We start from the raw sequence: 17,388 nt of genomic DNA on the forward strand, positions 1-17,388 counted from the left end.
TTATGAAGTCTTCCCACAACTGCCCACATTTTCACAAAGGCAGAACAGATCAGTTAGCAAGGATGCAGCAAAATGGCCCTATGTCTTAGTATACTGAACAAAAATATAAACACAACACTTTTATTTTTGCGGCCATTTTTAATGTGTTTAAATAATACCTCAAGATTTGTTCTATGTGCACAAAGATCTTATTTCTCTCAAATTTTGCCCACAAATTTGTTTATGTCACTGTTAGCTAGAATTTCTCTTTTGTCAAAATAATCCATCTCCTGCACAGGTGTTCCTTATGATGGGGTCAATAAAAGACCGCCCTAAAATGTTGAGTTTTATTGTTGTTCAACACCATGTCACAGATGCCTCCAGAGTTAAGAGATCATGCATTTGGCATGCTGATTGCAGGAATGTCCTGTAGAGCTGTTTCCAGAGTAATGGGTTTTCATTTCTCCACCATAAGCCGCCTCCAGCGTCGTTTCTGAGATTTTGGAAGTTCGTCCAAACAGGCCTCAAAATCGCAGACCACGTGTAACCACGCCAGCCCAGGACAGCCACATCTGACTTCTTCACCTGCGGGATCGTCTGAGGCTAGCCACACGGACAGCTGATGAAACAGTTGGTTTACACAACTGTATAATTTCTGCACAAACTGTCAGAAATCACCTCAGGGAAGCTCATCTACATGCTCGACGTCCTCACCGGGATCTTGATTTGTCTGCAGTTCGGCATCGCAATCGATGTGAGTGGGCAAGAGCTCACCTTCGATGGCCACTGGTATGCTGGAGAATGGTCCTCTTCACTGATGAATCACGGTTTCAGCTGCACAGGGCAGATGGCAGGCGGCGTGTATGGCGTCGGGTGGGTGAGCGGTTTGCTGATGTCAACGTTGTGAACAGAGTGGTCCATGGTGGTAGGGTGTTGGTATGGGCAGGCATATCCTATGGGCAGAGAACTCAAGTGCATTTTATCCATGGCAATCTGAATGCAGAGATATCGTGATGAGAACCTGAGGCCCATTGCTGTGCCATTCATCCGCCATCACCTTATGTTTCAGCATGACAATGCACGGCCCCATGTTGCAAGGATCTGTACACAATTCCTCAAAGCTGAAAATGTCCCAGTTCTTCCATGGCCTGCATACTCACCAGACATGTCACCCATTGAGCATGTTTGGAAGGCTCTGGACCGGCGCGTATGACAGCGTGTTCAAGGTCCCACCAACATCCAACAACTTCGTACAGCTATTGAAGAGGAGTGGGACAATATTCCACAGGCTACAATCAACAATTAGATCAATTGAATGTGAAGGAGATGTGTTGCATTGCATGAGGCAAATGGTGGTCACACAAGATACTGATAGGTATTCTGTTCATTTCATGGTACTTCTTTTTTGGGGAATCTGTGACTAACAAATGCATATCTGTATCCCCAATCACATGAAATCAATAGATAAGTGCTTAATATGAATCTATTTCAGTTGACTGATTTACGTTTATTACCTTTGATCTCAATAAAATCTTCTAAATTGATAAGTGTTGCATTTATATTTTTGTTCAATGTATATTTCATAGCCTAGGCTTAAATATTTCATTTTCATATGGTGTTCATCTTATATGGTGAGATTGTAATATATTGATACGGGCTGTAACCTAATGGCTTAACATTTTTACGCTGATGAATCACCTCATGAACCTGTTCCCAAACTGTGAGTGTTGAACAAGCTACTAACTAATTCAGGGATATAAGTAAACAACATAATGCGATCTGAATGCAATTTCAATCATACAATTTCCAATATTTAATCAATCTTATCCAATCCAGATATTTTTAATATAGGCTATGTTAAAATACGTTCGCATATACAACTCTTGCAAACCATTTGGAAAATAATCTTTTGAAAACAACAACTCTGCTAATGTGTGGGTAACCTTATGGCGCAAAAATGGCTGCAGTGCATCACCCAGGTGCTACACATTGAGTGAGGCGAGTTTCCCTTCACAGCTGTTAAAAAAAGCACTTTGAGTGTTTGGAAAAGCGCTATATAAATTAAATGTTTAATTCATTCATTAAAATACTAGGTTATTTGTTATTTAGCTAGAACATTACACAGAAAAGGTTTGAAAATATCCAGTTGTGTAGATCATAGGTAAAACAGCAAAGTATAAGGTTCTAAACGCATCAACATATTACATGGCCTACATATAATTTTTAAAGAAAAGAAAAGGTACTATTATTTGGGTTAGGAAGCAATTAAAAATTTTTGTAGACATAGACAGATAACAAATTATAATACCTTTAACTATCTTGCTCATTTTATCATTAAGCAATGGGTTTGGCCTAATCATGCCTGATGTCATGTTTATCACAAACGCCTGTTTAATCTCAAGATCTATGGCTTTATCAAAAGTAGATGCACTAAAGAGATCGCAATTTGTCGCCAGTATGCTATTTGCATTCCCTTTGCTTTGTGTTTAATCTTAAATAGTTGTTTTTACATAATTTGCCTACGTTTGTAGGGCATTTATTTTGATACATTCTGGGTCAACTCTTCTTCTTCTTCTCCTTCTTCTTCTTCTTCTCAGGTTTTTAATGGCGGTTAGCAAACTAGTGCTTTACCGCCGCCTACTGTATGTATTGTCTTCTAATTTTAGTTTTCAACAACAACCCAACCCTCCCATACCTGAACCATGATTCTTTATTATTTCCCTATATTTCTGGCGTCTGACTCCCTCCAAACCCTTTTGCCAAAATCCCCTGTATTTCATCCCCCTTCACATCCATTATACCCAAAATCTCTTTTGCGGCATCCACCACCATCCTGATCCTCTCTGATTTTATCTCTATCTCACTAGCACAGTTTATCACCATCGCAATAAATGCCAAGAACCTTCTTCTATCCATATGCATGATTTCTCTGTCATATCTCACTTGATCTTTTCCCTCTGTTTCAGTTCTATTCTGTTCTTTCCTCACAGTTCCTGGTTCTGCCCTCACTCTCCTTGTTGCTTCTGCATATGTTATTTTATTCTGCACTCGTGTTCTTTCCACCTCACTTTCCCTCTTCCTTCTTTCACCTTGCTTTGCTCCCACTTCATGATTTCCCCCACAGTGCAAACATATTGCCTGATCTTTAGACACCATGCAGTCCTGATCTACACCTTCTACACCTGTGATCCGTTCTACACACTGCTATCAGGTGTCCATAGTCCTGACACCAATAACACCTCAATGGAGCCCTCTCATATTCCCTCACCCTGTAACAAACATAATCCAAATATATCCTCTCTGCTAGTTCTCCCTCAAATTCCAGCAGTACTGAACCACTTTCCTGTTAATTACCCTCCCTATAGCTTATCATTTGCCTTGCCCCGAAAACTCCCTCCACCTCCAGGAAACAATCAACATCCAACATTTTAAGTGCTTTATCCCTCAGTTTCTTCGACTGACACTCCACGATTATAATCCCCCCCAGTTACCCTCACTGCTCTAACTTCCCCAATCTTCTTCTTCACAAGTCTCCCTATTTCATGGACGTCGTTAAAAATGCCATTTGCTTTCCATCCAGACCAGGGCTTCACATCCACCTTCATTCCAACTACATATTTCTCATCCTTATCTTTGTTTTCAATTCCTTTTTCCCTTTTCTTATTTCCTCCTTCCACCACTTCGCACTATATTTCGAATCTCGCACTCTCGTATCAAGCCTTCCTACTACTCCCAGAGCTCTACCCACTCCTTCTTCGTCTTCTTCTTTGGTTTTAATGGCGGTTGGAAAACTAAAATTAGTGCATTACCGCCACCTACTGTATGCATTGCTATCTGGTTTGGTTCTCTCAAAAAAGAAATAAAACAACAGCCCAACCCTCCTATATCTGACTCGTGATTCTTTACTATTTCCCTATATCCCTGGCGTTGACTCCCTCCAAACCATTTGTCATCCTGATCTTCTCTGATTTTGTCTCTATCTCGCTAGCACAATTGATCACCAACGCTGTAAATGCCAAAAACCTTCTTCTATCCATATACATCATTTCTCTGTCACATTTCACTTGGTCTTTTCTCTCTGTTTCAGTTCTATTCTGTTCCTTCCTCACCGTTCCCATTTCTGCCCTCACTCTCTTTGTTGCTTCTGCATATGTTATTTTCTTTCTATCTCACTTTCCCTCTTCTTTTTTCAGACTATTTTGCCCCCACTTCATGATTTCCCCCACAGTGAAAACATTGCCTGGTCTTTAGACATTGTACAATCGTCATCCGAACACCCATCTTTCCCACACCTTCTACACCTGTGATCCCTTTTCCTACAAACTGCTGCCACGTGTCCATAGTCCTGACACCAATAACACCTCAGTGGAACCCTCTCATATGCCCTCACCCTGTAACTAACGTAATCTAAATAAATCCTCTCTGGTAGTTCTCCCTCAATTTATAGCATATCATATTCTTGATATCAAGAATTGTATTTTAACTAGTTAAAATGTAACATTCTAATTAAAACTAGTTAAAATTCTATTATTAATATCAAGAATTCCAATTTTAATGACTTAAAATTGAATTCCTGATATCAATAATTGGTATTTTAGCTAGTTGAAATTATATTGTTGATATCAATAGCCTAATTGATTTTATGATATCAGAAATGTGCATTTTCACAAGGTGAAATTCCAGCTCCCATTGAAATGAATGAGAAAAACGTTTCAAATCTCACGTGTTAAGATAGAATTTTCGATATCAAGAATTGGCATTTTAACTAGTTAAAATCGAATTTCTGATGTCAGAAATAGACTACACGTTATAACTAGTTACAGTTGAATTTCTGATATCAAGAATTTGCATTCTAACTAGTTATTGAATTTGTGATGCCCTCTCAATTAAAGCTAAAACGGCTTGTCATACACTGGCAGACAAGCTGCAAAGTACACAACTCGCTTGCCGCCGATCCTGTGCTTCTGGGACAACTGCAGCTTCACACTGCTCATAAGGAAGTGAGTCAAATCACATGACTGACAGACGAGCTCATATGACCACAGCGAACTTCAAGCTGCGAAGTCAAACCATTGGACATGTAGAGATTGTGCCGTGAGGGCGACTACAATGATTACTTTATTCTCTAGAATTGCATGGGTATTATCGTATGTCTGGTGTTGTTACACCGAGAGCTATGTATTGGACGATAAAATTGGATTGGGAAGACAATTCGATGGCATCGGTGGGCTAAGCGGCGGTGGGGTGAGTACAGCTATCTAGTATGGTTAACCTACTTCCTTGTTCATTTTGCTATGTTCCGTGTAAACCTATACGCTTATACAAAATTATGCTAATTTCATATTTTCCTTTTAGGCAACTTCTCGACTTCTTGTAAATTACGCAGAGCCGTATAGAAGCCAAATATTGGACTACCTATTCAAGGTATGATTGGTTGTATAGCCTATCTCTGGCCAGCTACGTTTAGCCTCATATCGAGATGGACGTTGTGTAAAAGTAACTAAAAATTGCTGAGAACATTATTCACGTATCTTAAGTATGCATCCTTGTTAAGGTGTGTCAGCTGAGAGCTTGACATTTACAAACTTTGATTTGCTCAGTAAACACCGGGTGCGATATATTGTGTTAATTATTTTCACAATTATATTACAGACCTGAAAGTATAATACAAAACGTACATTTTAAAAAACGTTGCAGTTTTGTAGTTTTGGAATTCGGATTTAACTTCCCACCTCGATGCATGTAGAAACAGTCCTTCGTGTTGAAACACTTTGATCACACCTCATGTGTAGTGATCACAGTTTTGGTGCTATTTTTATTTTTTTTTTCCCCAATAATTTTCAGCCGAACTTTGGAGCATCGTTACAAATTCTGAAGGTGGAAATTGGAGGTGATGCACAGACAACAGGTAAATGACTGACGTTGTCCTAAAATTTCTCCTTACCGTGAAGAATGCAGGACTTAGCTATTTAGATTAAATTGTGGATAGATGTGACGGAAAAGTAAATCTATCTGTTTGCGTTGCAGCACTTTCGACACAAGCAATATCATAATCGCTGTCCTAAAATTTCTCCTTACAGTGAAGAGTGCCTGGTCCACAAGCGTAGCCAAAGCGACACAATTATAGGCCTATAGAGAAATGCCACTTTGGCTTTCGCCGCCATTAGTTAAACCTGGCATGTATAAAACACTTGTCAATCACCCACTCAGTCAGTTTATAATGCCATCGTAGCACAGACCACCCCTTACCCAAAAAAAAGAGAGAGAGAAACTTGAAACTACACATGCACTTTAAATGTAGACCCACTAGTCTGACTTCGTTTTTTAGTTAATAAAACTCAAAAGTAACTGAAGCATTCTCTCCGCCTGAGGAGCGGATTGGTATCGGCAATGCCAGCTGGTGGAGAGAGCTCAAACACCTGGGTTGAGTTTACTAATCACCCCAGGTGCTTAAAGGTGTGTTTCTCTCCACAGTTCAGGGCCAAGACAGGGAGCGCATTTCTGATTTTCCTTTTATTTTGGATCGTATTTCATGCGCACTAAAAGACTAAGAAGCTGGTGGAAACCGGGCCAGCTACGAGCGGCGCACTGGAAAGTAGTCGCTCTGTTTTACTTTCTTTTGTCTTTCTTATTTTAGTTTGTTGTTTTCGCCCGGAGCCTGTGAGGGTAAATTTCACATCGTGTTTGCTTGGGTGTGCGCTTTCTCATGCAGCAACCAACAGTATTCCCCAGAACTGCCGCATCTTCCTCCCAAGACAGGACAGTAACTTCAACATCCAGTGAGCACTAGTGGCGTACTACTAGTTCCAGTATTTTTGTGTCATTTCTGCAGCCTACCTGACTACACTTGATGTATTAAAAGTTGAATTTTCCTGATGTGTGTAATAGTTCAATAGTGAACCAAGTACACTTTCTTATTTTAAGAAAGTATGCTATATTAGTGTGCTTATAATACTTTGTAGAGTCCACCTTGTAAAAGTTCCCTTCAGCCTAAAACTGTTTATTCCACTAGTAGGCCTACTATATGATAATGAAAGACATCTTGGCACCACTTCATCATAGAATTCAGGGGAGAATCTGTAGTTGGTACAGAAGAACTTAAGTGAGCTACAGCCATGTTTTTGAGTTAATGAAACTGCACAGGCGAAGATGCATGATAGGACAACACCTTATTCCTGAATTCCCCTCCTCAGTCAGTGAGAATTTGTTGAGGAGCCTGATCCGATAGAAAAATTCCACAATGCATTATGGCACATCCTCAGCGTGCGTAGAATAGTGGATATGCCTCTGCCCTCTTTTTGTAGTCGATCATGAAGCATATGTACAGTACATATGGCCTCTAGGAGTTGCTGTCAGTTTCCTCACAAGATCCATCCCAACCAGTACAAATGGTTCAGACACCTTAGCAGTTCCAAAAGATTTAGGTGTGCACAATGAAATATTGGTAACTTCATATACAAAGTGACTTGAATACATGAAGCTTGCTTGAACTGGGATGTATTTTTGTGTATGGTGTTGTTCTGGCACCGAGGGGAGATGAGGAACAAAGCGCTGTCCTATTATGTATTTTCAGTGGTTTCTCAATACAAAAACACCTTTGCCTGTGCTGTTGGATTCATTAACCCACAAACATGGCTGAGGCTTACTTCAGTATTTCTTAAGCACTAACTAAGGATTCTCCCCTGAATTTTTCACATGTAGTCTACGGTTTCTTTTCTTTTTCCTTTTCTTGTAAGGCAGTGTCGCGCTATATGGCCTTTTTTCAAAGGTGGCATTTCTCGATATAGGCCTAATTGTGCCAACGTGGTAACGCATGTCTACGCCTGCGGGTCAGTCACTCATACTCTAAGGTCAGTCTTCACGATTAAAGGAAGTTTTAGGACAGCGCTTACAATATTGCTGTGGAAAGTGCTGCGACGGAAACACCGGTAGATTTACCTCCTAGTCACATCTGTCCAGAATGTAGCCTAAATAAACAAGTCAGGTATTCTTCACCGTAAGAAGAAATTTTACAACAACGTCACTTCAGCGGTAATGATTTCGATATATTTTAATATCTTAATTAATCTGATGTTGCATAACACTGAACAAACATAACGCAGGTTTACTAAATTCGGTTATTTTTGCCAGATGGTACAGAACCTTCTCATATGCACTACGAGAATGATGAGAACTACTTCCGCGGCTACGAATGGTGGCTCATGAAAGAAGCCAAGCAAAGGAACCCGAACATCACACTTATTGGTGAGATAGACATGCATCCACTAAAATAAATGAATAGCTTATAAAGTTTCCTATTAAGGGAAGTACTGCTGTGTTGCAAAAAACCACATTCATTTCATACACGCTTTAAAGTAATAAACCACCTGTGTTGCTTTAAGGTTTGCCCTGGGCTTTTCCTGGTTGGGTCGGACATGGGAAGAACTGGCCATATGATTTCCCAGATATCACAGTCTATTATGTTGTATCTTGGATCATTGGGGCTAAACAGTACCATGACCTGGACATCGATTATATTGGGGTATTGGTTCCATTTTAAATGCCTATCATTTGGTGCTTAAATTAATTTATCATGCAAATTGAAGTTTATATATGACATTTTTTGCACGAATGGCATAAATTGATGGTGAGCAACTATTCTTTTCCCCTTTATAGATATGGAATGAAAGGAAATTTGACAGCACATACATAAAGGTAATGACTGTTTGTCTTGCTTGTAATTTTAAATATAAATTAATAGCCTGAAATTTAGTGTTTCAGAATTTCATTTGTGCAGAATATCATCTACATTCACAAATGAAAAGGTAAGTTCTGTGCTGAAATCTATTGCCAAACCAAAAATATCTAATGAAAATCGTTAACTTTTATTTGACACTGCATTGAAAGAGCTATAAATGACAAAAAAAATAAATTAATAAAAAATCAAGCAGCTGCCAACATTTAGTTTCAAGTGTTTTATCCAATTTCCACATAAAGAAGTCTTGCACTTTTGTTAGGCATTTTTTAGCATAGGATATGTTATCCGAAGTAAGAAATCCTAATAATCGCTGTCAGCGTAAAAGCACTAACTTTAAATTAAATCTCTGAAGATTTTGTGGAACCCCCCCCCCTTCACTGGTGGTGCTCTACCTTATATTTGCTGTCTGTTGATAAGGTCCTTCGAGGCGCGTTGGATAAAGTTGGTTTAACCGATGTTGGCATCATCGCAGCAGATGGTGACTGGAGCATCTCCAGTGCCATGGCCCTAGATCCTTATCTCAATGATGCTGTTGAAGTGATAGGGTAAGTAAAGGAGTGTAGGGATTTTACAGACACTAAGCAGAAGTGAGAGGCCAGGACTTACCTGCTGCTGTGACACTTTGTTTCCCCATGGTGCAATGTTTAACCGTTATCCCTTACTAACTAACCGTAACCTACTAACATTTGTTGCAAACAGAATGATTCAGACGGATAAATCTATTACAGCTATATTTGTATCACGGCTGCGACAAGCTGCTATTCTCCAAGCAGAGGAATGCTAACTATTTTATTTTTTGTTTTAACCCAGATTTTGCTAATTAGGATGCAGGCCTGATCCTTGCTAGCATTTCAATTCAAATTTAGTTTTTCTGTGATTAGACTCCTGACACTAAATGTTGGTGGCTGTTTTTTTTCTGGGTTTTCATTACAATACACTGAAGTGATATTTGTGGCAATGAGGAGGCACATATGCATGCATGTAACTGCATTGCATGTGTAACACTGTTTGAAATAATTATCACTGAGACATATCTTTGTCAACTGTCCTTTCTTTTTTCCTGCTATCAATGGGAAGCTCCTGCGATACACCTTGGATAAGAGTGGTTTGGAAAGGGTTAAAATCATAGCCAGCGATAACCTGTGGCAGCCCATATCCGTTTTCATCCTACTCGATCCAGAACTTCGAAATGCAGTTGAAGTTATTGGGTATGCTTTTTTGTGCCATCTGCCACTGTTGCTTTTAAGTGGGTGAATGATTTCTAATGGTTGCTGAAAGGAAGCTTCTCAGGGAGACTGTGGGGGAACAAAGTGTCCATGAAAGGCAGTGCAAAGCAGTATGTTTTGCTGAATGGGGTTTCACAGCTATCTTATGAAAAATTAGAGGAAATGCTATTCTGGGGAAACGGCTAGTGTGCTCTAAAATGTATGGAAATAGATTTGCTGCTTCTGCGGAAGAAACATATCAGCCCTTGATTAAACTTGACAGTGTGAGATGGAGAATGAAATTAAGGGGTCCTATTTGGGTGGTCATACTCTGTAAAGCTCTACACAGAATAACTGTTATGTGAAATGGTTGATATGAGGCAGGAAATCACCAAAATATCCAAATTATTGTATTGTCAGGGAATATGTGCTGAATTTTGCACAGTAGGATGCGCTCTGAGATGACCAGGGATGAAGCCTGATAGAAAGAAACCATTGCAGGAAGTGAAGAAGTATGACAGGAAGTGATGTTTTAAGATTACCTGTATTTAACGGTATTGCAGGGCACATTATCCAGGGACCAACACAGTGGCGGATGCATTGAAGACTGAGAAAAAGCTTTGGTCTTCGGAGGACTACAGCACTTACAATAATGACGTTGGTGGGGGCTGCTGGGCCCGCATTCTCAACCAGAACTATGTCAATGGCCGGATGACAGCGTATGGGTCCAGTTTCCTCTGAAAAAATTTACAGTTTTTAAAAGTTATAGGAGGGCATACTGACAATCCTGTACTATATACCTTCAAAACTCCTTGAATGACCATTCCTAAGAAATTACAGGAATAGTATCAGTCACCTACAGTGCCATGAAACTGTTTGCCCCCTTCCTGATTTCCTCTCTTTTTGCATATTTGTCACACTGAAGAGTTTCTCAGATTTTTAGACAAAATGTAATATTAGACCAAGGGAACCTGAGTAAACACAAAGTTTAAAATTATAATGTCATTTATTTAATAAGTTATCAAACACCCATATCACCCATGTGAAAAAGTACAGTAATTGCCCCCTTAAACTTAAAACTGTTTTCACTACCTTTAGCAGCAATTACACTTCAGCTTCACCTCATGGACAGATATCCGGACATTCTCCTTAAGAATTTCCTGGTACTGAGCGGAATTTGTGGTTCTTTCAGTAATGGCAAGTTGTCCAAGCCCCGAGGTAGCGATGCATCTCCACATCATCACACTACCTGCACCATGTTTGTCTGTTGGTATGATGTCCTTACTGTGAAATGCTGTATTTGTTTTACACCAGCCATAATGGGACCCATGTTCCACTTTAGACTCATAGAATATTATCCAAAAAGGCTTGGGGATCATTCAGGTGCTTTTGTGTAAATGTGAGATGCATATTGATGTTTATCTTGGTTAGCAGTGGTTTCCGCCTTGCTACTCACCCATGAATCCCGGTCTCTTATCGAGTAAGGAAAACTTACCTTAGCTGATGCTGGAGAGGTTTGCAGTTCTTTGGAAGTTCTTTCGTGACTTCCCGGATGAGTTGTCGCTGCACCCTTGGAGAAAATGGCATGCCAACCACTCCTGGAAAGATTCAGCACTGTTCCAAGTGTTGAAATAATGGCTCTCACTGGTTTGGTGGTTCATTTTCATAACTAAGGGGGCAATTACTTTTTCACATGGGGGGGGGGGGTGGGTATGGATGTTCAATAGCATTTAATGAAAAAGTTTATTTAAAAAATGTATTTGTGTTTACTCTGTTTCCCTTTGTCTAATATATAATTTTGTCTAAAGATCTGAAACCGTTCAGTGTGAGAAATATGCAATAATAGAAGAATTCTAAGAAAGGGGCAAATACTTTTTCACGGCACTGTATAATATTTAAAAATCCATATTTTAATATCTCCCCACAAGTTAATATAATGTTGAAGTGAAAAATTGAAAAACCTGAAAAAACAGCTCTGCAAAGCAGCAGTCAGATTAAATGATATGTTCTTATTCAAAGAAAACTAGCACAGTACATTCAGGTTTATCCTTCACTGTGTATTTGTGTCTACTTTTTGTCTTGCTGTTAATGGACCATTTTTGTTTTGTGATTTAGCACCATATCCTGGAACCTGATTGCCAGTTACTATGAGCAACTTTCATTTGGAAGAAATGGGCTTATGACAGCTGAGGAACCCTGGAGTGGGAACTATGTGGTTGAATCTCCAATATGGATTGCTGGTATTAACCACGATTACAATTAATAATACCATTCTATGGGAAACCCCGAAAAGTGGCAAATATTAGTGCTGTATAGATGTGGTATGTCGTGGAACCCCGTAACTTGATGGATGGTAACTTGATACCATTCCAGTAACCTTCAGGAAGCACAAGGACTTTATATTTAGCTTTTAGGAAGATCAACTTTTGGAACTGTTTTCTTTAAAATTAACAGAAACTTAGATGTTATGTTGAGGATTAGAGGATGCGCTTATAAGTCATTTTCAGTCTTCCACACTTGTGTATTTGTCTCCTGAAACAAAGTTTGATGGCAACACTTAATTCAGGGAGGCTGAAAATGTCACATTGATTCCATGGCAGAAGTGATTCTATTGTGCGTTCATAGATTTATCTGCATTGATATGATGTCCTCACTAGACTGAAATCGGCAGGTGTCAAACTGGCTAGAAATTACACCAGGCTTTGCAATTGCTCAAATGAAAAGAAACCCTGGGTGTGCAAGGTCTGTTGTTTGTACCATGCTGCTTCAATTAGACTTTGTTGCTGTATTATTAGCACATACATGCCCCTTCAACATGGCTGGGTTTTGCATTGCGCTTTATGAATAAAACTGTGAATTACAGGGCCATGATCAGGCCACAGCAGAAGGAATCTGCCCATAAGCATTTCCTTTAAACAGATTTGCTTCCTTACTGGGTCCCATAGGAGGACTGGGTGTTCTGAACATTGTGTGCTTTTCTCAGAGTATCCATACCAGATTAGGAAATGCTGAGAATGGTACAATATGGGTAGAACCAGCCTCATCTGACCCCTTCTGAACCATGCTGAACTCAGATCTCATGTCGAGGTGTTTTTTTCCCCCTCAAAACTGCCATTAACATGCTAATGTGACAGTAAGTCTACAGTATAAAATACTGTAAAGAAGATGCTGTTTGAATTGGTGGGATACTGCTGTCCTCTGCTTTCAGATTCCTGTAGGTAGTGTGTATGCACATAGTATCCTCTTTCTGTCCTCTATGTGTACTAGCCTTTGATGTATTCTTAGTATTAGAAAAACAAATGTATAATTATATTATAACATTATAACATTGTCTTGTTTTTCATCTGTAGCACACACCACCCAGTTTTGCAAGCCTGGGTGGACCTATCTACAGACTGTAGGGCACCTGTCCCATGGCGGAAGCTACGTCGCCCTTACAGATGGAAAAGGAAACCTCACAGTCGTCATAGAAACCATGGTACGTGTTTTTATTATTATTTTTATTCAAACATTTTGAATTCTGTTGAGGGGTCTAAATGTTCAGCGTACTCTTTTCGGTTATTCTTTTGGAGTCAAACCCCCTCTAAAAAAAACCCTTTTTTTAACCCTGAATTAAAAATAAAAAAAAGTAAGGCAAAGTACGGTGAATAAGGACTGTATTCCTACAACAGCCTCCTAGCTACAGGTTCCTGGCAGGCAGTGCATAATGGGCAATCCTTGATGTGTTCAGAACCAAAAAAATGTTAGGGTAACTCAAATACAAGGGAGTTTTCTGCCTCAACCTAGTTGTACTGTAGTACATCAGCCCCATGATAATAATCATCAAAATGCCGTATAATCACTGTAGTCACATGAACGTTAAACTGTCATTGTAAATCTTTTATTGTTTTTATTTCCTCCTAGATGCATGATCACTCAATCTGTGTAAGACCTCCTTTGCCACACTTCAATGTCTCTTCCCAGAATGCAACATTCCAGCTGAAGGGATCCTTTGTACGTACTGTAAAAATCCTGACACTGTTCTGCAGTATATTGATGGCTCAGCCGCACATTACTGAAAACCAGAATGTCAGTGACTTTTTCCACTGTTTGTGTTCCAGGGATCTCTCTCTGAGCTCCAAGTGTGGCAGTCCAAGTTTGATTTCAAAACTAAAAATTCCATTTTGTTCAAGCAACTCAGTCCTTTGAAGGTATGTCTCTCTTGGATTGAGATACTGCTAATTCCTTGTAGAATGCAAGATTTTACTCAGATGAAAATCTGTTAAGAGTAAATGTGAAGTCTGCAGTCGTTTTTATTTTGTTTCGTAATATATCTGACTTCCACATATAGCCACATAAAATGAGCTAGTTCATAATGGTCGTGCTATGCTATGGTCGTGTTTCTGTTTCAAAAAGAAAGCTCCAGTACTTGTTGAATGCATTCACCTTAATTCTGTTTCCATTTTAAGTTTAATAGCTTTTTGGTGCACCTGTGTACTTCATGTTTTTTTTATAGATTTCTGATGGGACCTTCAACTTGAACCTGGAACCTGATGAGGTTTACACATTAACTACCATAACTACAGGCCAAAAAGGAAGCCATCCAGCACCACCGGATTCCACCCCCTTCCCTAAAACATACAAGGATGACTTCAATGTCCGTAGGTGTCTGGCCAAAAGGGGGCGCTATCATGAATTGTTTTGTGTTTGTCAATGTCTGCGATTTGCTGTACATGGATATTGATTTACTGAACCTGAAATTGAAATTTATTACACTGGCCAGCTACTTGGCCCTCAAAATCCAGGCTAATTTAGAGTAAATGGATTTGGAAATAATTTTGAAGGCTGTGAATTGCAGAATTGTATCATTGCTATGTAACATGCCGCTGTTTTATAACAAAGGACCCATGTGCCATATGCTTGAGTCTGGGTTTCCATGGCAATAGTTGAAAGTCACCTCACCTATTTTGATGCCCCACCCCCCTCCCCCAAAGCTCAATCCTGCCACCCACGTGTGTCCTTGATCTACATTTGTTACTCTATTGCACTTTTCTTGGTATACAGTCATGTAAAGGGGACTAAAACTTTTATAACTTGCACATTTAAAAAAAAAAAAAAAAAATTCCCCTGATCTCAATCACCGTTCATACACAACTATTGAGGTTTTTCATTGTGACCTCTGTCTTAAATCAAGCGTAGATTGAACACATCTCATTTTTTTACCAACATAAGTTTAGGTGATTTATTTTCCTTTGTCAGTTGTCACACCTTTTGAAGGTATGCATTCTATGACTTGTATTTCTTCTATAAAATGCACTCTGTGATATACAGTATGCTTTGTTGACACTGCGAATGAAAGCCAATTTAATTGAAGATTACTTTCTAGAATTAGGCACAGCAGACGAAGTAGCTGAAGAGAACACTCCTCTTGTGCCACTGAACTTTGGAACCCAGATCCCTGTGGTCCAATGTTCCAGGCTCTGACTATTCCCTCACACCGTTCCACCTCATCTCTGCAGGTAACCCCCATTTCACAGAGGCACCTGACTTTGCTGACCAGACAGGCGTGTTTGAGTACTTTATCAACCTAACGGACCCAGGGCCACACGTGTTCACGCTGCGCCAAGTGGTCACGCAGCGGCCCGTCACCTGGGCCTCTGACGCCGACCAGACCATCAGCATCATCGGTGACCACAGCTGGTACGTCACAACATGAACCGCCCACAGCCTGGCTCCGTAGGCACCATGGAACTTTCCTTTCTGTGTCGTAGAGACCAGAACTAGTCATCAGATGCATCTCACTCTCTGCCATGTGTCCACAGTAGACTGGAAGGTTTTACGTTCACCACCGATGGGTAGAACATGCAATTTCTCCCCAGGGTGTCTAATTATAGGCTTGAATAGAAATGCTTCTTCCTGGTGGTGAATATTGAGGATCTGTTTTTCTTTTTTTTTGGTACAGGCAGAACCTGACGGTGACCTGTGATATTTACATTGAAACAGAGAAGATTGGAGGCGTCTTCATTGCTGCACGAGTGGATAAAGGAGGAGAGTCTGTTAGGAATGCCAAGGGAGTCTTTTACTGGGTGTACGCAAACGGCACCTACAAGGTTACCAGTGACATCAGTAAGTGCCCTACAGCATAGGACATTCTCAGTTCAGTAGTTCCTGACTGCAGCTCCCAATTGCCTGGAGGTAGTGATTAACCATTCTCCCCTCTTTTTTTCTTTTTCTATGAATAGGTGGCCAAATTGTGCTGGCAGAAGGCTTGTCTGGAACAAGAGCAGGTGTCTGGCACACATTAACTCTCACCATTAAGGTTGGTCCAGAAATCTATCTGTTTGGCAATATAAAGATCATATCTCATGCACATAATGATTGAAACCTGTTTAACCGTTTCTGTTCTCCTGTTTGGTAGGGCCAGTATGCCTCTGGGATGCTGGACGGATATCCCTTGTGGAAGAATGCAGTCATCTTAGGACCTCCGCATGGCTGGGCGGCCATTGGCACCCAATCATTTGAACTGGCTCAGTTTGATAATTTTGTAATAGAGGCAGAATGATTGAAGGCTATCATGGAACTGTTAAATCTCTGGGCATATTTGAGGCCTCATGACCTTTGTCTGCACTTAATTTTTTTCACCCTTGTTTCTTAAATATCTTTATGGACATAATACTATTCATTTGGTGTAGGTGGTGTGGCTTTTTAACCAAAGATTGTCTTGAGGCATTTCTCTGTCTGAAGTAGATACATTTTTCTTAAGTTGTTTATCAGACTAAAATTACTTCGCAAACCAATTACCTGAAAGACCACCAATATAGTTTTAAAAGTTATAAAATGGTAAACAGTGATGACATTGATACATGTGCTCGTACTATACATTTAAAATAATTATTCTGTGCCTCCTTTTTTTCTTCAAATGAATTCCACAGTTGTGTTTGTCTTTAAGTGCTGCCTTACATGTAATTTCTGAATGTGTTAGAAAAGGGGTGATGTTTTTGTGAAGAAACTTGCATTACTTCTGCTTTGTAATTTGTCAAAGGATTACCAAAGGGCTAATGTATTTTTTTTTAAATTACTTTGAACACGTTATGCACTTTGAAATAATTTGAATACTCCACAATGCCATGCAGTTGACTTTTCTACACTGAGTTTCGTGTAAAAATACAATCAACAGTTTACAGGTTGAAAGTGAAATGTTAACTTCCTGAATGTGATAATACAACTGATTTTGCAAGCAACAGTGTGATAATTGACAAAATAAATTTAAAAAAAGCATCCAACGCTAAACCATCACCTCATTTCATAATGTTGGTAGCACAGCAGACATACTCCTTTAGTATTCAGAATGCTGCTGTTCCTCTGATCTACCCCAGTCTCAACTACACTCCTGGGCAAAAATGGGCCATGCCCAAATTGGCAAAATATTAAGCTTTTAATGGTCTTTACAACAAATCATTGGTCAGAAAATTAGCAAGAATTAACAAA

At 39.7% G+C, this 17,388-nt stretch overlaps 1 protein-coding gene across 2 annotated transcripts; it reads left to right on the plus strand.

Moving 5' to 3' along the window:
• Positions 1-4,981: 4,981 nt before the first annotated feature.
• On the plus strand, positions 4,982-17,178 carry LOC135256995 (galactocerebrosidase-like). 2 transcript variants are annotated; one of them, XM_064339320.1, is made up of 17 exons: positions 4,982-5,223; positions 5,335-5,403; positions 5,824-5,887; positions 8,110-8,223; positions 8,361-8,500; positions 8,635-8,673; positions 9,134-9,261; positions 10,485-10,640; positions 12,037-12,161; positions 13,272-13,399; positions 13,825-13,914; positions 14,022-14,111; positions 14,417-14,561; positions 15,420-15,600; positions 15,863-16,026; positions 16,143-16,219; positions 16,319-17,178. In XM_064339320.1, exons 1-17 carry the CDS (start codon positions 5,089-5,091, stop codon positions 16,460-16,462), a joined length of 1,989 nt encoding a protein of 662 aa, XP_064195390.1. In that variant the 5' UTR covers positions 4,982-5,088; the 3' UTR covers positions 16,463-17,178. The 2 variants fall into 2 exon arrangements, with proteins under 2 accessions (XP_064195390.1, XP_064195389.1); XM_064339319.1 differs by lacking the exon at positions 9,134-9,261 and adding an exon at positions 9,794-9,924.
• Positions 17,179-17,388: the final 210 nt, after the last annotated feature.

The sequence above is a fragment of the Anguilla rostrata genome, chromosome 6, assembly GCF_018555375.3.
Source record: "Anguilla rostrata isolate EN2019 chromosome 6, ASM1855537v3, whole genome shotgun sequence".
In the NCBI taxonomy this organism is placed as follows: domain Eukaryota; kingdom Metazoa; phylum Chordata; class Actinopteri; order Anguilliformes; family Anguillidae; genus Anguilla; species Anguilla rostrata.